At 43.0% G+C, this 20,455-nt stretch overlaps 2 protein-coding genes and 1 pseudogene across 4 annotated transcripts; 2 read left to right on the top strand and 1 right to left on the bottom strand.

Annotated features, from left to right (window-relative positions):
• Positions 1 to 244: 244 nt before the first annotated feature.
• On the bottom strand, positions 245 to 3,771 carry LOC120691714. 3 transcript variants are annotated; one of them, XM_039974882.1, is made up of 5 exons: positions 3,438 to 3,771; positions 2,104 to 2,153; positions 1,939 to 1,991; positions 1,479 to 1,537; positions 748 to 887 (listed from the first exon to the last, which is right to left on the bottom strand). In XM_039974882.1, exons 1-4 carry the CDS (start codon positions 3,704 to 3,706, stop codon positions 1,520 to 1,522), a joined length of 390 nt encoding a protein of 129 aa, XP_039830816.1. In that variant the 5' UTR covers positions 3,707 to 3,771; the 3' UTR covers positions 748 to 887; positions 1,479 to 1,519. The 3 variants fall into 3 exon arrangements, with proteins under 3 accessions (XP_039830815.1, XP_039830816.1, XP_039830817.1); XM_039974881.1 differs by lacking the exon at positions 1,479 to 1,537 and having other exon boundaries at positions 245 to 887; positions 3,438 to 3,764; XM_039974883.1 differs by lacking the exon at positions 748 to 887 and having other exon boundaries at positions 1,478 to 1,537.
• A 2,887-nt stretch (positions 3,772 to 6,658) lies between these two features.
• Positions 6,659 to 9,284, top strand: LOC120692535 (annotated as a pseudogene).
• A 3,171-nt stretch (positions 9,285 to 12,455) lies between these two features.
• On the top strand, positions 12,456 to 20,061 carry LOC120692848 (myb-like protein X). Its single transcript, XM_039976242.1, has 12 exons — positions 12,456 to 12,659; positions 13,424 to 14,476; positions 14,549 to 14,582; positions 16,090 to 16,166; positions 17,168 to 17,227; positions 17,305 to 17,415; positions 17,501 to 17,578; positions 17,725 to 17,805; positions 18,034 to 18,418; positions 18,716 to 18,825; positions 19,356 to 19,386; positions 19,476 to 20,061. Exons 2-12 carry the CDS (start codon positions 13,475 to 13,477, stop codon positions 19,634 to 19,636), a joined length of 2,130 nt encoding a protein of 709 aa, XP_039832176.1. The 5' UTR covers positions 12,456 to 12,659; positions 13,424 to 13,474; the 3' UTR covers positions 19,637 to 20,061.
• The last annotated feature ends 394 nt before the right edge of the window (positions 20,062 to 20,455 follow it).

The following is a 20,455-nucleotide window of genomic DNA, read 5'->3' on the forward strand; positions in this document are numbered from 1 at the left end:
TGAAACACAAGATGGTAGGGACGGAGGCAGTAAGGGTCTTGCTGGCGTGATTTAAAGGATACATTCTGTGACGAGCCTGTAAAAAATGGCCATCAAGCCTACCGACAGATCATTGTCCACGAACCATCAGTTTAAAAGAAAAAACATTTCCTACAGGATTTTCGTTTAGAAAATGGCCTACGATTTCTCCATATAAAACAGATGGTTTTGTTTTCAACCGTTTGTGGTTAGCAGACAATTTCAATGAATTTTCATGTCACGAGTTGCAAACAAGTACATTTGCTTCTTTTATTAAAAAAAATACATTTGCTTCGTCCTAGTTAGTACAAAAGAGTAAGCAGAAAGATCTGTCACGGCTAAGACCAACAGGCCTCAATCATCAAAGGTGCTACAAGCTACAAAAAGTTAGCCCACTGTAACTCTCTGAAGGCCCGCCGTACATGAGGTTGTGAAAACTCCTTGCTACAAACCTCATATAAAAGAAACCCAAGAAAAAACATGAATTGTCAGCTCTTGGACTCAGTAGGAGATGCCTTATCTTGATTCCCCTTACTGTTTGGCTGTGCGGTATTTGCTGGAGCATTGGAAGCACGACTGGTGTCCTTACTCATGACTGTCGCTGGCTGAGTATCACTTGCGCTGCTTTTCAAATCGGAAGCCTTGCTCGGAGATGCTTCATCTTTTTTTGGAACCTCCTCTTTGGTGTGTAAATCAGCAGAAGGAACTTTCCTTTTGTCATCCACAATTTCCTTTACAACCCCCTCCAGTGTATCTAGCCTGTCTAATAACTTTGAAAGCTTTAAGTCAGAATCCTCCTTATTAGATTCCTCCTCAAACTGTTTTTGTTTCTCAAGTTCCTCATCTTTTTTCCTTTTCTCTTCTGCTTCCTGAAATATAAAGCATGATATTTTAGTCAAATTATGTATGATGCGTGTGCCTTCTTTTTTGTACAAGAAACTTCTGTGTTACAATTTTGAGACTTGGCCATTTGGTCGATAAACCCATATCTTTGATAATTAGTAGAATAATTTTTTATAATGAAATAATAGAATAACTTGGTTATAAACATAGAGGAAAGTATACCAACATATAGCGTTTGCAAACATGTAACCTTGAAACTTCGATTTATCAACCATTGTAATACCATCATTAAATAGCAATTCATTGTGACTGTAATACAAAATTACTTGAAGCTGAGCAAATATCAAACCTTAAGAGTTCAATGTATCAACAATTTTAAGACCATTAATGAGTAAAGAAACAGGAAATGTGACATTCTTGAGAGATGAGCAATTCCAGATGAAAACTGCACAGTAATTGGTAGTAGAAGGAAAAAATTGCAAAGTAACAAGGCTGATCTGCATTTATAAAATTACAGAGCAAACAAATAGAAGTACAGAATAGAGTATCTAGTTGCAAGTTCTCCAGTGTAAATGTTCAATAACAGATGCAACTGCAATAAAAGTGCTTCTGGTAACCTGATGGCACATGCTTGCTAGTCTTTTAAGTGGCACCATTGTCAAGCGCAGCTGATCACCTGATCACCATAATTTTCAGCATTCTAAAATCATAAAGTCTAATATGCATCATCTAACCATTTAAAATTGTCCTAACAAGCTGAATGGTTCATGGCAGCTTTGCCCAAATTGACACCACATAGATAATCAACTCAAGTATGCTTTTCAAGGTGAATGACCTAGGCTAAACTCAACTGAATATGTTCTTATGTCAAACAGATAAGCTCTTTCAGTCTCGACTCTACAATTGCAGTTAAATGCATCAGTTAAGCAAACAAGGTGCAACACAATGCTATGATAAGCTACAGCCTATGATACAAGTAATTCATAATTCTGCACTTGGTTGTTAAAGATCATATTTGTTCCAATTCAGTTACTTTATTCCATTTATAACTGTTCATAACAGGTCACAATATATTACCGCCTCCATCCTTTTGATCTCCCTCCGTGCATATTGTGCCACTAAATAGACAGCTGCACAACAAAACAAAAGCATAAGATAAGACTCCCAAAAAGAACCAAAGTTGGCATTCCAACATGCAAATCATGCATCTAATAGAAAATGGACTTTTCTCATGAAACAAACCTAGTGAGGGCATGCAGACAAAGAAGAGCTGCACAAGGTGGAAATCAAGCCTGAAATGGAGAAGGAAAGATAGATAAGTGAAGCATATCACTGGAATTTGTTTCTAATGGAAGCCATCTCCAAAACCTGCAACCCAAGCAAATTCTTCAGATCGAGTGGTCCACAGTTTGCAGTGGTATTCTTATGTTTAGCTTTAGCCTTTAGACATGTTTGATACAAGTATGATGGTAAACAGGTAAGATACATATCCTTCCAAGAACCAAATAGGAGATCAACAAAAATCGGACACTGTTAGATCCAGGCTCCTTTGGAAATGAGCAAGTGACAAATTTAAATACCATATGGAAAAATGAGAATGGATTTTGGAGGCTTGCCTCCTACATATGCTAAATATAAGGTTCTGAATTAACTCCTTCTCATTAAGTGCATCTCGAGAACTGAAAGCATTTGTGAATGGTCACCTGTTTAAAGAAGGGGTAGTGTGATTCACTAGCAGGTAGACAAGGTCTTGGACTGATATTTGATTACATTATGTCCTTCTTCCAACACTATTTCCATTTCTCTACGCAATTAAGGAGGGGGAATGAGAGATTGAGTTCTGCACACTATATGACAGCAATAAATCTTTGGAATGTGGGAACTACTGAATATGTTGAACTACCTTGTTAGCTGAGGATGAAGGCAAGGGTTCGCTGGTCTCTAGACAAGTGCAGAGTGCAGATAGTATACAAACCATTATGTATAGATACTTGACTTTGAGGACTACCTAAAGCTGCAATGCACAGAAACTTTTGTGTTCAAGACCCAATCTGCTGAACGATAAAAAACAGGAAAAAGAAGTAACTGGCAGTGAGCTCAATTTTGTGTTCTATCTATATACCAAGCCTGAAACTGTACATCACATCAGCATCTATGTGGTTGCTTCATAGCAAGATTCCGGTGATCTTGCATCAAAGAAGCATGCAACTTGGATGCAAGCACTAGGTGCCTGGTTATTATTTAGGAATGGGTTCCTCATAGATCTGGGCTTAATTTTCATTTGGGGTTATTCAGTTGCAGTGCTTTACAGGGCTATTTGGCACATTCGAAATAAAAAGATGCCTAATAAACTTATACAGGCATTTGTCCCGTTTCTGGCTAATTTGCTGAACTTGTGATAAGCTGTCAGGATATCAAGTCAAAAGCAAGGCAAACAGAAACATTTCAGGCGAAATGAGACTCCATCTCATCTCGTTGCCCCAATGCTATGCCCATTCCATCTCATGTCGCCGCAAAATGCAATTGCTACCCACAATAAACCCCATAAACCCTATGATAGGGAGATGGCCGCTCACCCGAACTCCTTGCGCTTGGGGGGCACGGTGAAGAGGATGTTGGCGGCCGTCTTCCAGTCGGCGCCGCTGCTCCAGTCGAAGTTTTGGACTTGCTTGTACGCCTCCATCCGAGCCCGCGCCGCCGCCTCCGCACGGGCCTTCGCCGCGGTGGCGGCCGCGGCCGCTACCTCGGCATCGACGGGGGTACCGCCCTCGCCGGCGGCGGCGGAGAGGAGGCGGCGGAGGGACGAGACCGGGAGCCGGCGGCCAGGCCGCAGCGCCGGAAGCATCGCTTCGAGCCGTGTGGTGGGCCGGCGCGGCCGACCTCCCCTGTTTCGGGCCGGTTTACAATTTCAATGTTTTTTTACGATCATTTTTCGTATATAAACTCTCACGGGAATTTAGAGGCACTATAGACATTTCATACTCCCTCGGTTCTTTTTTATATGAAACCGTTGATTTTTTTTCTTTAACTTTGACCAACAATATTTAATTAATTAGTTAGTTAAATGAAATAAAATGAGTATCTTTACGTCTATTATCAAGAGTCTCTTGAATCTAACTTGAAGATTTGGCTATTTGCATAAATATTTATAGAAAAGACGAATAGTCAAATAAAGAAAAAAAGTCAATGGTGTCATATATTTAAGAACGGAGGGAGTACCAATTTCATGGACTGACAGCTAATTCAACCAAACGGCTTTCAGCTTTTTCACAACTCATATCTCACAATATATTTTTTTCTACAGCCACAACCTAACAAAACAGACCCTCGAATTTTTTTATAGGGGAGGCAAATGAACAATTTTTTGTGTCACTAGAGAATTCCCCATATATTCACAACTGTTTTGTTTGAGTAATGAAACCCCCATCAAAAGTCTGAGTAATTTGCATCTGCATCTATGGGGCATTATTCATTATTATTATTTTCATTTTTGAACATTAACTCTTGCTTGATTTGCACTAATCATGGCACTATCAGTTCAGTCTAAGCTGTTATAAATAAAATACTACTAGATTCTTCATTTTTGGCTATGTGTATAGCCCCTTACCTCAACTTACATTGATATTATCACTGTCAGTTCATTGTGTCTATACAGTAATCAATTTAATACTAGCATTTGCAATTGCAACATTAGTTACATATTTTGTATTTCTATATCAACAATGGTAGTTGTAATTTGTATATTAGTGTTCATGTATATGGTAGTGGCATCAATTGCACATAGAATCCATCTGAATATTGACATTTTGCATCTGTTGGGTTTTAGTAAGACCCCCAAAAACCTTTTATTTGGACTGAGAATAGAAATCAATTGTTAACTTTTAATTTGTTTATGATCTCCATTTTCCTCGTATAGTAAAACCTAAAGAATTTGTATTTTGACTGGCCATAGTAATTAGCTACTAATATTTTAATTTGCCTATGCTATCCACTTTCCTTTTCATCAGTATGGTTGCCGTAGCAAAAACATAAAATTTGATATTTGACTAACCATAAAAATTATTTGGAAATATCCTATTTATTTCTATGATGATCTTTTTTTTGGGGCATCTGATGGGTTTCAGTACCAACCCAAAACCTAAATACTTTGACTAACAATAGAATTTATCTTATACCTTATAGTATATCTGTTATTTTTCGTTGCCTCCATGGGTTGCTGAGTTTCTGCATGGAAGAGTTCTTCGGGTTGGCCATGATCCGATTGATTTATTAGGCTATGTTAAGAAGATTTGTTCCTTCCTTTTGATCAAGATGGACAGCAGTTTTACCCATTTAGGTTATATCAAGAAGATTTGTCTCATCCTATTCAATTAGATATTGGAAAGTACAAAAGTGTTACCAGAATTTGCTAGAGATGAATACTATTACCAATAATAATGGTTTCAATTTTCGGATCTAGGATGCTCTGAATGTCAATATATGTTTATTATGAATTTGGAAATATGATCTCTGTATATTATGTTGCTATTCTGTGAACCAATATCAATTATCAGGATGTTAATATTCTTAATTCCTTTTTCGCACAAATAGTTTCCATTCTCATCCTAGATCCTTAGCATAATGGATGCCAGAATATGTTATTATGAACTTGGAAATATGATCTCTGTCATTACTTGCTATTTAGTTGCAGCTTGTTTGGTTTCTTAAACTTGTCATATCTTTAATCTAATAATGTTCGATTTTACTCAATTTTGATTGACAGATTTAATATTTTCATAAATTTGACATATGTTTGGAGTATCAAATAACAAATGCACATATTTGACCATATATTTTGATTTTTAGATGAAGTTTGGTTTATAGTACAATTAGTATTGGAGTGCAGTTTTGTGTTAGTATATATTTTTTAATTTCTACCGTCTGAGGTTATTGAAATTTTGTGTCAGATCCAACAGGAGCACTCGATTTTTATTGTTGCTCTGTATCGTGTGTTTGGGCCAATCAAAACACTCAAGTTGTGGATAGACAAATCCTTCAATTGACGGCGCCTAATTGAACCAGCTAATGCGACCATATAGCCAAGGGCAGAATCGCCAACTCAGTACCCTAGAACTAGAAAAGAAAAGAAAAGAAAAAATAATTAAAGAGTCATAATGGTAAGGAAATCTAGCTGTCAACATTTTAAGTGGCGAATTTATGAAGCCAATCTTGATGATGGTAATTTTGCGAAACCTAACATTTGCGATGGCAAAAAAAAACAAATTTCTCGCTTGTGAGGAAAGGAGGAGGATTTGGGAAAAAGAAACAATGGCAGGCAAATAATTTTGGCGAAAAGTACGCTTCACAGTCGATGAAAGTAGAGAAAGGATGGCTATGAGAATTTTGCGGATAAAAGGCTATTTTTTCTTTAGACTTAGCCATAGACGGTTCGTTTGGTTGTTTGTTGGCCTTTTCAAATAGCAAAAGCACTTTATAAGAGCAACTCCAGCAATACACCCTCCAAATGCTAAATGAGGGTTGCCTCTCCTTCAGGAGTTTTTAAATTTGCTCTAACTCCAGCACTGTTTTCAATTCTAACTTACAATAAAGACTCTCTAGAGATATCTAGGAATAGAGAGTGGAGGAGAGAATTTAGAGGCCTCCTTAAAATAGAGGTATATTTTTGAATTATAATCCTCTAAATTTGGGATAAGATCATGAGAGGTTGTTTGGAGTTGTTAAACCAAACCAGAGTCTGCGTGGTCTGCGCCAGCCAACGAACGGCCGCCATCGCCGAGCCTGACCTCACCTGCTCTCCTCACGGACCGAGATGCTGATTCGCTTGTCTGCTTTCGCGTTTCTGCGCACCTGTGCCACTGCCCACTGCCATGCCGTGCCGTGCTCTGCCGGCCGGGTCAGTTACTCGGTTGTTGCCGTTCGGGGAAGCCGGCGGCCGACGGGCCGAAGCGGAGCGCAATCAGCGCGGGTGGGCGCGGGCAGGTTCACGCGCTGGGAAATAGTCCGTGACCGTGCCCGACGCAGGGTGCTCCTCCGTGACAGGGTGAAACGAGAGCCAGCAGGTCTGCAGCAGGTGCGGCATGGGGTGGGCGCTGGCGCTGCACGGCGGCGCCGGGGACGTTCCGCGCACGCTGCCGCCCGAGCTCAGGGAGCCCCGCCTCGCCACGCTCCGCCGCTGCCTCGACCTCGGCGCCGCCGCGCTCCGCGACGGGCGGACCGCGCTCGACGTCGTCGAGCTCGTCGTACGCCCTTCGTCCCCTTCCCCCACCCCTCGCTCTCGCTCTCCAGCCTGTCCCCCGGCCGTGCCGCGCGAGCGCGCGCGTTCATGTCCGGCCCGACCCCCGACCCCGACCGATCACCTGACGGTGGGTGGCGACGTGGCGTGCAGGTGCGGGAGCTGGAGGACTGCCCGCACTTCAACGCCGGCAGGGGCTCCGTGCTCACCGCCGCCGGCACCGTCGAGATGGAGGCGTGCGTCATGGAGGGCACCATGCGCTGCGGCGCCGTCTCGGGCCTCTCCACCGTCGCCAACGCCGTCTCGCTCGCCAGGCTCGTCATGGAGAGGACGCCGCACATCTACCTCGCCTTCGACGGCGCCGAGGCCTTCGCCAGGGACCAGGTACGCCGTGCGTGCGTGCGTGGCTGCGTGCTCGTCAATCGTGACGTCGTGCGTTCGTGCTCATCAATCGTACGTGTTCGATTCGTCTCCAACTTCTCCTTCCTAGAAGCAGTCAGTAGATCCTAGCTAGTAGCCGCATGATATCTCCTGTAGTTTTTGGCTGCCTGACAAGTGACAAGTGACAGCCACCATCAGGTTCAGTTCCCTCCGTGCACTGCGTTCAGAATTCATGGAAGGAAACGAAACAAAATAGAAAAAGGTTAAACTTTCCTTTCAGATTGATGAACAGCACCAATATATAGTGCGACCTGACCATTCTTGTTAACTTGATGTTTCTCAATCAAAATTCTGAGTAGTTTTTTTCTTTATCCTACATGAATATTTATCTGTCCAGCTGAATATCTTCAGAATCTGCTCTACACATTACACGCTTCCCGTTTGATTGGTTGGTGGTCACCTGTCATTCGTCAGGGAGTGGAGACCAAGGATCCAAGCCACTTCATCACGGAGCACAACATCGAGCGACTGAGACAGGCCAAAGAGGCCAACAGGGTGCAGGTACCATCAAAACTTCTCTGTCCCCTTGTTCAGTTTAGGCGTGTCGCACTCGGCACCTCGCCACCTCGGTATCCTCTTAGCCTGTTGAGGCTGATTCACATCTTATCTTGTTCGTGACTCTGACAAATCTAGGGCCCATGCATGTGTGTTTGCACTTTGCAGGGACGTACAAGTGCATACAGATTCAACCATTTGTGCAACTTTTAAGTTTGAATGTTCAGCAGATACAGAATCATGTTTGCTTGGACAGGCAGACCGAGCGTAGCTCGGTTGGTGCGGCCTCCCGGTGGGGAGCGCACCCGCCCGGGCTCGAACCCGTGGCGCTGCACCGCTTATTAAGCCTCCAATGAGGCCGGGAGCAGTAGCGAGCTCCTCTAGTAAAAAAAAAAGTTTGCTTGGACAGATGTATAAGAGATTTATCTGAGCAACAGTATCGCTTGATTTGAGATTAAGCATTGTTTAAATAAAAAAATGTCGAATTATTCACATTTCAAGGATCCAAGTAATGCATAGCTGACCCTTCCTCTCCTATTTTCCGGCTTCTCAGATTGACTACACCCAGCCACTGAAAGGTCAGCAAGCACCAAAGGAAACCCCGGTCCCGGCCCCGGCGGACGACAACAGCCAGACGGGCACGGTGGGGTGCGTGGCCGTCGACGCCGCGGGCAACCTCGCGACGGCCACGTCCACGGGCGGTCTGGTGAACAAGATGGCCGGCCGGATCGGGAACACGCCCGTGGTGGGGGCCGGCACGTACGCCAACGCCCTGTGCGCGGTGTCGGCCACGGGGAAGGGCGAGGAGATCATCCGGCACACGGTGGCGCGCGACGTCGCGGCGCTGATGGAGCACCGCGGCCTGCCGCGGCGCGCGTCGTGGCGGGGGCGCCCCGGGGCACCGTGGGGCTGGTGGCCGTGTCGCGCGGCGGGGAGGTGTGCATGGCGCACAACACCACCGCCATGTTCAGGGCGTGCGCCACCGAGGCCGGGCACGCCGAGGTCGGCATCTGGACGGACGCCGGCGCCGACGGCGGAGAGAGCGTCAGCGTCGCGCTGTAAATGTTGCGGCGGGATCTCCTCGTCTGTTCCGTGAGACGACGTTGGACTAGCTTGCTTTATCTGATGTCTCAGTTTGAATGTTAAGAAACTTGATTTGATTTTCAGAAACTGTAGTAGACACACTTGTGGTGGAATAACTATATCTTTCATAAAGGGAAAAAAACAATGAACTGGCTCGGCCCTGTTTACATCATTCATACTCTCTTAGCTTTACAGTATGCACATCAGTAGCCCACTTAATCAACTCAGTTTCGTAAGTCGTTTAAACCTTAGGCAAGTTTCTGAAATACACAGTGTATTCTTTTACCAAGAATTGATTTTTCGAGGAAATACCATTTCGATATACTTTTTTTTTCTCGGGCACACATTAGTGCTACATATCATTATATCGAGAATGAAGAACTTCCGAATATAAGTGTGGTTTTATTTTGAAACTCTTGTGGCAAATAGCACGACAGTATAAAATACTGCTTTTTTTCAAAATTGTGCTGAATATGCTGTTAATTTGTTTTTGTCCTTCACACGGTTTTAAGTGGCAAGTGGTGCCTAGGACCTAGGCTGCATGTTGCAGCAACTCAGTGCCCTCAGTGCTTGGGGTGGACAAGGGTGCTTGCTTATAGTCAAGCATTTACAAACAACCAAATGTTGAAGGATGCTGCCGTTCCACGCTAGTGTACTAGACTCAATTAAGCAATTTATTGAGAGCCACATGATTTTATAGGGCAACAGAGTGCTAGAATTGACTAGCAATTATGTCATTTGCATAGATTCTGAGAAATCAGTGTAGTATATAGTAACATGGTTTATCAAACCGGCATACTACCGTGTGGTATATCGTATCTCTGTGCATATGTAATTCCCGTGTTGGAACTTTGCCGTAGTCTTGGCGAAAACCTGGTTTTAGTCACTTAAAAAATGAAAAGAAACCTGCGAGCATGGCCTTTGGCATGCAGCATGCACTTTACGGTAAAAAGTTTGTAAATGCTACTTTACGTGTCGGTCTTAATTTTAGTTGCATCTTCAGATCTTCTTTCATCCCTGAGCTACTAAAGACTGATTCCCAGAAGTTTCTCTCTCCCTCCCTACCCCTTTTCAGTTTTCACATTTCCTGAAAAAGGTTTGCTTCCTCCATGCTAATTTGCAAATATTGTCTTCATAAAGAAAAAGGTCGTTTCTTGCTGACAAAAAAGCAGCCCCCAAGAAGATCAGCTACGAATCTGAAGGAAGTTTAAAACAAAAAAAATGCAGAAGTCGGTCAACTAACTCAAGTGCACCATCCGTCCCAGGATCAGGGAATCCCCTGCCACGTCGGATTCGGGCCGGGGTGACCTGGCGTCCTGGCCACCTGGGATTTTGGGAATCGGGATTGTGAAATTCGAAATATTGCTTATCACTTTGCAGTGTTCCCTGACAAATTGAACAATTGACTTGCTGCTGATATAGTGTCGGCATGCTATTCGACTTGAGAAAGCGCATCAGGTTAACATACAAATCATTAGAGGAACTCCATTATAGGAAAGAGTTAAAAGCAAGCGGGCATATTAATTGCGGAGGACGAATGAACGATTAAGAAAATACAAGTATAAACAGTGTATCAAACTTTAATTCACCAGTTTCATTACTTTACCATATTGGCATGTAACAATGTGTGTACATGATGGCTAATTGGATGACCATTAGGATCACCAGAGTAGATGAAATAGAAGTTTAATTCCTTAATTTGTTTTTTTCTAGGAGTTGGAAGCATATAGCGCGTAAAATATAATTATGGATTAATAGAAATAGATCCGTAAAGCTATCAACACTTTGATTCCCCAATTTGTTTCTCATTGCAAAGATCAGCAGTTGGATGGGCAGGAGACTATCAGTTTGAGATTACATAGAATAGAAGTGGTTTAAGTAACTTTTGGTGGTATAAATCCGTGCGTTACTGTGTTGCCTTTTGCATCAACCATCTGGGACTAAGAACACGCAGCATCATCACTAGTTAGTGCCGGACCATCGGGTCAAGACACCGACATTATCCAAATATAACCATCATCTATTCCGGATTTCTCGCTAGTCAAAGATAGATAGCGAAAATGGTTCTCGTAAATAAGATATAGAAAAACAGTTGGAGAGTGAAGATGTATAGAAAGCGATTTTTATGTACATGACTCATCAAGTAATGATTTAGAGTGTTAAATTTAGAAAGATTCTTGGAGATTGCTCTAAGTTACCAATTGATTTAAGCGATTCTGGACACTTAATAACAGCAGCCAGCAGCCGGCGCGTACTTAACTAAAATGTATGTACGTCGAATCAAAGCACCAGACGAGGAGAATCAAGGCTAGTCCAATTGAGTACTATACTATCGGGCCAAGAATTGCTGGTCTCCCGTGAGTTCTGGCCCCACGTGGGCCCTGTGCACTGTTCACGCGGGTCCCACGTGGGACCCGCATACTGTTCATGCGGGTCCCACGTACTATTTAGGTGGGACCCACATGGGACTCCACATACTATTCAGGTGGGACCCACGTAATTTTAAATTTAATTCAATGCTTCCTTCTCTTTCTACATTACCCTTCTTCATTTTTTTTTTGTTTTTCTCTTTTCTTATACTAATAATTGATATACAAAAAGTCATATGCAACACCATTTTAATTTTTTCCCACACCTCACAACCGTAAACTAAAAATATATTTATAAGAGTTATTAAAATTATGAACCAGTTTAATCTAACATAAATAAATCTATTTCCTTCTAATAATTGGTTTTCATAATTCATAACACGAATCGCACGGTACTATTTACAATGACCCACATACTGTTCACAACTACACTCACACAAATACTACTAATCATAAACTTTAATACATATTTAAAAAATTACCAAAAGCCTTGAACCATTCCAATGTAACGTACAAATCCCAACAAATATTCACATCCAAATAATTGAATTTTAATTTTCATACAACTTTTTTCACTATATAATGTTTCTTCTTTTAATTATTTTAAATAATCCTAATGGATCCTGGCCGATCGGCTTGGGCTCTTGATCTGTGCTGCGCGCGCGCCCTTCTTGTTTCAACGGCAGCGAAGTACTGGATTTCGATTCGGAAAGGGACGCTCGTGGGCCCCCGACCACGGCCCACACAGGGCACCACGGACGGCGTACCAGCCAGGAGGCACGCCCAAAGCGCCCACGAACGGCAGAGGACGCGCGGGGCCCACACCCAGCGTCCCCGCGCGCCCGACCCCACGTGACAGCCCCTCGCGCGCCAGCGGGGCCCGCTCCCTCCAGCGCGCGCGGGCGAATCAAGCGGATTGGACTCTCCGGGCTGGGGTCCGGTCCGATCCCGGCGACGACGCAACGCAACCCCTGCTCCTGATAGACGCCCAGCAATTAAAAAAAAATCTTAAAATCCCTGCGGAAAAAAATCACGCGAAAATTCTCCCCGTCTCTGTCTCGCTCTCTCTCGCGAGGGCAAGGAGGAAGCGGGGGAAGGCGAGGAGGCGGGCGACGCGACTCCACTCTCCCCCCTCAGGCACCCAGCTGCCGTCGCTTCTCGCGCCGCCAGCTCCGCAGGTAAACTCCTCCGCCGTCTCGCTCTCGCTCGAGATTGCTCGCTCCCCGCCGCTCCGGGCCGGGGGCGGTGCTGCTGGTCGGGCTGGGTGGGGCCGGCGCGAGGGAGCGGCCGAGGGAGGCTGAGGGTGGGGTTTCTAGGGTTTTGGGACGAGGGGGTCAGCGGCGTCGCTTCTGTGCTGGGGGTGGAGTGTGGCTGCGGAGCGCGGCTCTCTGAGCTCGGGGGCGTCTCTGTTTTCGCGGCGAAGCTGGGGTTTGTTTGGTGGCGCCCGGATTGGGCGATTTCGGTCTCCGAATCGCTAGGGTATGGATGCGGAAGGGGGGGGGGGGGGTTGGAGCCCTGCTTCGGGCACGTACCTGCTACTCCTCGGTTCGTGTGGTTCTGCGTGCAACTGCCTACTAGTTTCACTGAAATTGGGGGTTGCTGCAACGGATTGGGTTACCTGTGTGTGTCGACCCTTTCGTCGGTGCCGGCAATTTGATTTCATCTCGCATTGCCGTCCGCTCCACGGGAGCTGCCTTGCTGTTGGCCTTTTAGCATCCTTTCTATCCTTGGAGCCAGGACCATGAGGATGTGCTTTTATTGTTCCATTTACCTTCTTGCTTTCTACTCGAAAGAACTGTGCGACAAAGTTCAGATCTTGGTAACAGACTAACAGTACTAACGTAGGGCCGTAGTATACAGTGAATTACCTTTTCTCGGTTTTGAATTCCCTTTCGGATCATGTACCTCGTGATTCCTTACTAGGGTTACCGTTTATCTGCAGTTAGAGCATTAAGGGTCGCCTTGGTTGCCTGAGGCCGACCCAGCGCCTGCAATGGAGGAGAAGGCCGTCGCAAATGGCACAGCAGCTGATGATGTCGCTGCTCCGGATAATAACAAGGATAGCACCAATAAGGAAGAAGCTGTCAAGAGCATGGAGCCTGCAGTAGTGAATAAGGATGCTGAAGAACATAATAAAGGCTCAGAAAATGGCACCGAGGGCCCGTCAGATGCAGATGTCAAGATGGCAGAGGCTGAGAGTGCAAAGGAAGGTGATGCAGCTGCAGCAAAGGATGTGGATTCCGAGGATGTCAAAATGGATGCAGATGCAATGGAAGGTGATGGTGATGCAGCTGTGGCAAAGCAGGTGGATTCTGAGGATGTCAAAATGGATGCAGATGCAAAGGAAGATACTGATGCCAAGAAAGAAGGCGAAGATGTCAAGATGACTGAGGCCGAGGAAGGAAATGCGGAGGTCAAAGATAAAGAAGAGAAGGAAGATAAAGTTGATAACACAAACGTGGATAAGCTGGATGAATCAAAGGAGCAAGAGAAAGATGGTTCGGCAGAGCAAGAGGAAAACAAAGGAAAAGAAACGGACGAGCATAAGCAACCGGAAGGAACCAAACAGTTAGATGCAAAAGAAGAGAAAGATAGTTCTGCAGAGCTAGAGGAAAACAATGGAAAAGAAACGGAAGAGCATAAGCAACTGGAAGGAACCGAACAGTTAGATGCAAAAGAAGAGAAAGATGGTGCTGATGAGAAGCAACAGGAAGAGAAAGCAGAAGAAAAGGGCTCTGCTGATAAGAAAGATGAAGCTGACAACTTGGAAGAGAACAAGGAGGAGACTCCGAAGAACAAGAAAGTAAGGAGTGCCAGGGATAGAAGCCAGGGAAAGGAGAAGAAACAGGATGGGTCCAAATCCAGGGAAGCTAAAAGTTTGCTGGAGACCCCGAGCCCATATGGGACTGATCGCCCTCAACGCGAGAGGAAAACAGTGGAGAGGTTGGTTGAGGTGATTGAGAAGGAACCAAACAGGAACTTCGTGGTTGAGAAGGTTTGTTGCTTGCATTCATTGTGTCCCTTTTTTTCATTTCAGCGTGTAATAATTGTTGCTTTTTTATCGCAGGGACGTGGGACTCCTCTGAAGGATATACCAAATGGTATGTGATTCTTGCCATTCTCTGCACTGTTTGCTTCTTTCTATCTGTTAGGCTCATAGTAGGTCATCTCCGCTGTTCTTTACTATGGCAGAGAGATTCTTTCAAGTTACACATGATGTGTTATGTTTTACTGATTCTTGAATTATTGATAGAGCATGTTTTGAAACTTGGTTGTCTGTACGTAAGAGCGGAACTCTAATCGTGTTCCCTGTGTTTTGCTTCATTTTCTGTTTTGATAAATGATTATGTACTATGGAAAAAGAAAAAAAAACAGATCCTTGTGGTCTAACTGGAGAAAAGAACCTTTTGATATGTTAGTTGAGTCATATGAACAGAGTAGGTTGTAGTGTTTTAAATTGAGCTGTAAGGCAAAAAAGAAGAACAAGTTAGATCAAAGCAGAACCACTATAGTAAGGTATGCAGAATCCTAAAAAAGAGAGATTATCCTGGGGAACCATGTTACTGTGCATCTTCAGTTTTAGGAGGGTGGGGATTTGAAACCTACTGTTCAACCATAAAAATGCTCTACCACTAAGCTGTTTGGTGCCCCATATTCAAATCAGCACAGAACCATTATTGAAGCCCCGATATAGGTGGCATGTGCCTATGTGTGTTGGATATCCTTTGTGAACTCTGTCTCTGGTATCTGCTCTAAAGGTGTGTCCACCAGTAGTAAGACAAGGCAAAAAATCATGGGATCCTATTAGCTTAGGTGTGCACATAGCAAGTTTAGTTTTGTTTCTTCATTACCTTAGATAAGCACTATATTTCATTTGTATTTTATGATCTTTACTGCTGAAGTTTAAATAGGAAGCAACAATTTTGAATATTTCATCTTGCTAAGTGGAATTTATTATTGTTTCGTGTAGATGAAAATGATATGTACTCCATCAGTTCCAAATTATTTGTCACTCTAGCTTTGTCCTAAGTCAAACGTCTTTAATTTTGACCAAGCTTACAATAAAATGTATAAATATCCACAATACCACATAAATGCACTATCAATCTATATTTCATGGTATATTTAATGAAACTAATTTGATTTTGTATATATTGCTACTTTTTTTCTATAACTCGGTCAAAGTTAGACAAGTTTGACTTATGACAAAGTTAAAGTGACAAGTAATTTGGAACTGAGGGAGTATTAAGCAATATTGTTTTCTTTCTTTTCATTGACTGATTGGCGATGGTGCATTCATTTTCCACGTTATGTACTCTCTTTTTTGTTGTTCCTATTGCTGTTATGAATAGTTTATCTTCCAGCATTGCTGAATTATCATTGGCGTATCCAAGGGCTAAATATGTTGATAACACGCTAATTTACTACTTCGGTTTCACTTGTTATCTCTCTTTATGCATTAGTTCTTTTGTTCCCAATGTCTCTTTGATTAACACAAACATTTGTTCTCTATTTTTTAGGGTTCCACTTAATGCTTAAGTCTGAAATTTATGTAGTTTTCTGATGTTCTCTTTCACTGATTTGCCTTTTTTTTTAACTTATGAACAGTGGCACACAGAATATCGAGGAAGAAACCTGGTGATCTTAAATTTCTTCACAATCTTCTTTTTGGGAGGAAGGGCAAGGTAAAATCTTTGACACAGGAGAAGACTCCTTTAGATCTGCCTGATGCAAAATTTACCGATTATGTATTACCCAAGAACTTAGTTGTACCAAGGGCAGCTGTAAATATGCATGGAAACTGCCACAGTGAATTTCCTAATAAGTTGCACATAGAAGCACATTTAAGAGTTTTCTTGAAGAAAAAGAAGCACGGTTAAGTATGAATGTATGTCATGTGGGTTCTGTACTTGTGTTAACCCTCTGGGACCAAAGAAGTAAACAAAACAAAAACTCTACCCCCCCCCCACAACCCACCCAAGAATAAAATAAAATAATGCAGCACCCTAACTGATTAGAATTTTCAAGTTCCAAATGCTTGCTAAAGTGAATTTTTACTCAGCGTGTATGGTCGTAGCCAAAGGGCCTCTACCTGAGATGGTTAGAGGAACCCAGCGGCACTCCTCGGGTCCTGGGTTCGACTCCCCGTGAGAGCGAATTTCAGGCTGAGGTTAAAAAAATCCCCTCGCTGGCCCTGTGTGCCAAAGCACTAGTTGTGAGCCGGCCCCAGGTCGGCCTGAGGACCCTTACATGGCCCAGGCAGGTAGTCCCCAGGGGTTACGTCTCCCAGTGTCAGGGCGGGGCCAGGGTTCGGGGATTTTCTCGGTCGGGGAAGCCGAGTCTTCTCTTAGATAATACCGGTGGGGCGGTCTTTCCCCACCCGGCCGAGTTTTTTGTATGGTCGTAGCTGCTGTATGGCAGGATTGTATATATAAGTAGCAAAATTAAGGTTTTACATCGAGAGGCTAGCTTCACTGATTACTTGACTTCCATTTTGTACGATGGTTTTATAAACTTTCAGCCCTAGCAATTTAAAAGATAACTTGTTGTTGGCTTGGATTCTCAGAGTGAAGTATGCCGCTGTATTATTCCGTTTGCAGTTTGCTTACTTTACAACAAGTCCAAAATGTGTCACTATTCATGAATGATATAAATGCTGAATTCTAACTGTTCTCTTTATGTTTAGAGCGTCGACTTTAAAGGACATATACTCCAGTTCTCTGGATTTGTTTGGCATGAGAGTGATGTAAGCTTCTTTTCTCAAAATTATAAAATGGCTTTGCTGATTCTACTTGATTAATTTGGAGAGTTTCTTGTTTGTAGGAAAAGCAGAGGGCCAAGGCAAAGGATAAGCTTGACAAATGTGTAAAAGACATACTGTTGGACCTCTGTTGGATGCTTGCTATTCCAGTTCCAAAAACAAACCTTAGAAAGGTTTTATTTTCAAGCCCTGTTCTTGGAATTACATTTCAGATAATTCAGTACTTGATTCTAATATAGTTTGAGATAACTCATATAGGAAGATATTGTGTCAAAGCTGTTGGACTTCATTGCTGAACCTCACTCTGCAGCTGATTCTGGGCTGTCTGATGAACAGGTGAGAACAGGAATTCCTACAATGTGCTTCTGTTTTTGTATCAGCTAGGTACTGTCGCTGATGTTTTATGGTTGAAATCAGATTTAATCGGAATCTACAACTTACATGATCATTCTATATATGCTTTATCCTTTTCCACCGGCCAGGGATCAAATTCTAGGAAACGCAAGAGAGGAGGTGAAAGCGCTAGTAAGACTCCTGACGACACACCTAGTAGGTCGATGAAGGTATAGTGCCAAAATTATCGTATAAAGTGCGGGTACTACAAGTCTATAATCAAAAGCTTTGAATACGACTTAAGATAATATGTAGCTTTGCTTGGTGGCTATTTAATCCTAAGCAAGTCTATGCATGTACATACAAATGATTTGTTATGTTAACACAGACATGGTCACGCAGTCATCCTGCCTTCATCATTGTATTACTACCATTCTCATCGCTTGTTATTTCTGCAGAAATTTGGCAATGATTCCACTTCAGGTAAAAGGCGGAAGAAAGCACTTAAGTACGATACTGATGATGATGATTCCATGAAGTCTGACAGTGAGGAAAACAGAGATGAAGATGCAGAAGAACACGAAGACGACTATGACTCTGGGAAAGAGAAGGCAGGGAAAAAGTTCCCAAAAGTACAAGAATCTTCAAGCAAAAAGAAGACTGACAGAGGGAGTGGCTATAAAACAGGTCATCCAAAGACAATTAGCAAAAGTCCAGTAAAAAAAGCATCATCCAAGATTTCTGAGGATAAAGAAAGCCCTGATAACAGTGCAAAGGTCTTTTCTAGGAAGAGGAAACCTACAGCAAAGGGTGAAAAGGATATCAAAGAAAAAAAGTCAGCAGGTAAGTTTGTGACCGTCATAAGCATCCCAAATTGCTCCTTTTTATTGATGTTGGGGAATTTCCACCTCAGTTCATATTGCACCACTGGATCATCATTTCTGTTCATGTCCTGGTCGAATTGTCCTTTTGTCTTATTTTTCTTTGCTGGCGAATGAATAAGCACTAGTATGATTTTATTATTTGCCATTTTTATAGACTATCATGTGATTATTGCATTGCACTACATATGATTGTTGTTCTGCTTGTGACATGATCACAGAAAATATATTTCACCTTTTGATGTTGTATTTCATCTAGGTAAAAAGGTGACAAAAGGTAAAGGTGAATCAGCCGAAGCGGATCTTCCCAGCAAGGACGAACTGAGGAAGACCATTACTGCAATCCTCAAAAAAGTTGACTTCAACACGGTGAATAACTTTTAATGTAGAGGACATAAAATGTTACAACTATTGATTATTTGCAATTAATTTTCAAAGTTTACCATTTATTAAAAAACATAGACAATGTTGATAGAGCAATGGCACCCTAGTTGCTGTCAAGAATACTTTCGTACATGAAATTCCTTTGGCACATCCATTCTGGACACCAGTATGTTGATGTTCCTTTTTTCCGTGAAGTATGTTAACATTCAATATTTGTCTTTGGCTACAAATACATGGGCAATTGAGGACAAAATTACTTATGTTCTATCATAAGAGACTCTTTTTGTCTGACTAGAGTATGTTATCTCTTAACTTACATTTGGTGTTCCAGAGAAGTCCACAGAAATACTTTCTCAATTACAGCTCTACTGCATTCCCCTTTTATTTCAGCGATTCAACTGCTGGAGTAGCCCTGATTTCCCCTCAAATTTTTCCATTTCTGTTTAAAAGGTTTTGTTGTTGTAATCAAAGTTTCTTGCAAAGACCTGACATCGCTTTGGAACCTGATTTTGCAGGCAACTTTCAGTGACATTCTTAAGAAGCTCGGTAAGATCCCCAAAGTTTCTTTCTTGCTTTTTTTTTTGCTGTAATTTGATTCGGTGATGTTAGATGCACTAACAAACTTCATCGTGTAGACAACCACTACCAAATGGATCTGACTCCAAAGAAAGAAGCCATCAAAGTTATGATCCAAGATGAGCTAACCAAGATGTCAGAGGCAGATGAGGATGAAGACACAAATGAAGACGCTGGGAAGAAACAGCAGCAGCCTCAAGCGAAGGAGGTCGAGGCTTGAGGATTCCTGGAACCCCGTAGCCGTAGTACCCGCTGTTAATTATCCTGTACTTAATATGCATGCCTTGCCTTGTACAGGCATACTATGTTAATTATCGCCGCCAGCTTGAGAACCCAACCTTTGATTGTGTATGTTAAGACGTGTAGGCAGCCCTGAGCCCCCCACACCTTTTAGCTGACTGATTGGAGAGGTACTCCTAGGTAACTTGTCTCTAGATTTGCAAATGGTGTCTGAAACTCTGCATTTCCTGTGGCAGAGCATGTACTGAAATAGTTTATGATAGGTTTGAATAACACATGGACGGGCGTGTTAGGTTGTAATTGTCATTGTTTCTGTGAGTTTTTATTTAGCATGTTGCTACTGTGGATAGTGGATTAAGGAATAGTATTTGTGGTATGCATTGCCTGCGGGAGCGGGACTCTTCACTGGACTTGCAGACGTTATGTTTTGTTGTGGCAGTATTGCTGTGTTATCTCACCTTTCCAACACTTGACGCGCCTGCTGCTGTGCCTGAGCACAGCTCTATTTTTCCATGGAGATGGAGGCAAGGCTGAGGCAGCTGAGCAATGCGAGGCCCCGTACGAAACATGAATGTACGTGACGATTCAAAAAAACTCCGTCAAAGGTTGTCCATCGAACCCAGGGCCCCTAGCCCCTTATCCCTTCGACCTTCCCAACTATTTTTTTCTCAGTCAGACACAATGCAATGCTTCGAAACCTCATGGAAAAATGGTCAAATTCACAATCGCACCTCTTGCAAACTACATCTACATTTTGCATCGCTTGGTCTATAAACGAAACTGTGTGCACAGCAGCTGT

The sequence above is a fragment of the Panicum virgatum genome, chromosome 9N, assembly GCF_016808335.1.
Source record: "Panicum virgatum strain AP13 chromosome 9N, P.virgatum_v5, whole genome shotgun sequence".
In the NCBI taxonomy this organism is placed as follows: Eukaryota; Viridiplantae; Streptophyta; class Magnoliopsida; order Poales; family Poaceae; genus Panicum; species Panicum virgatum.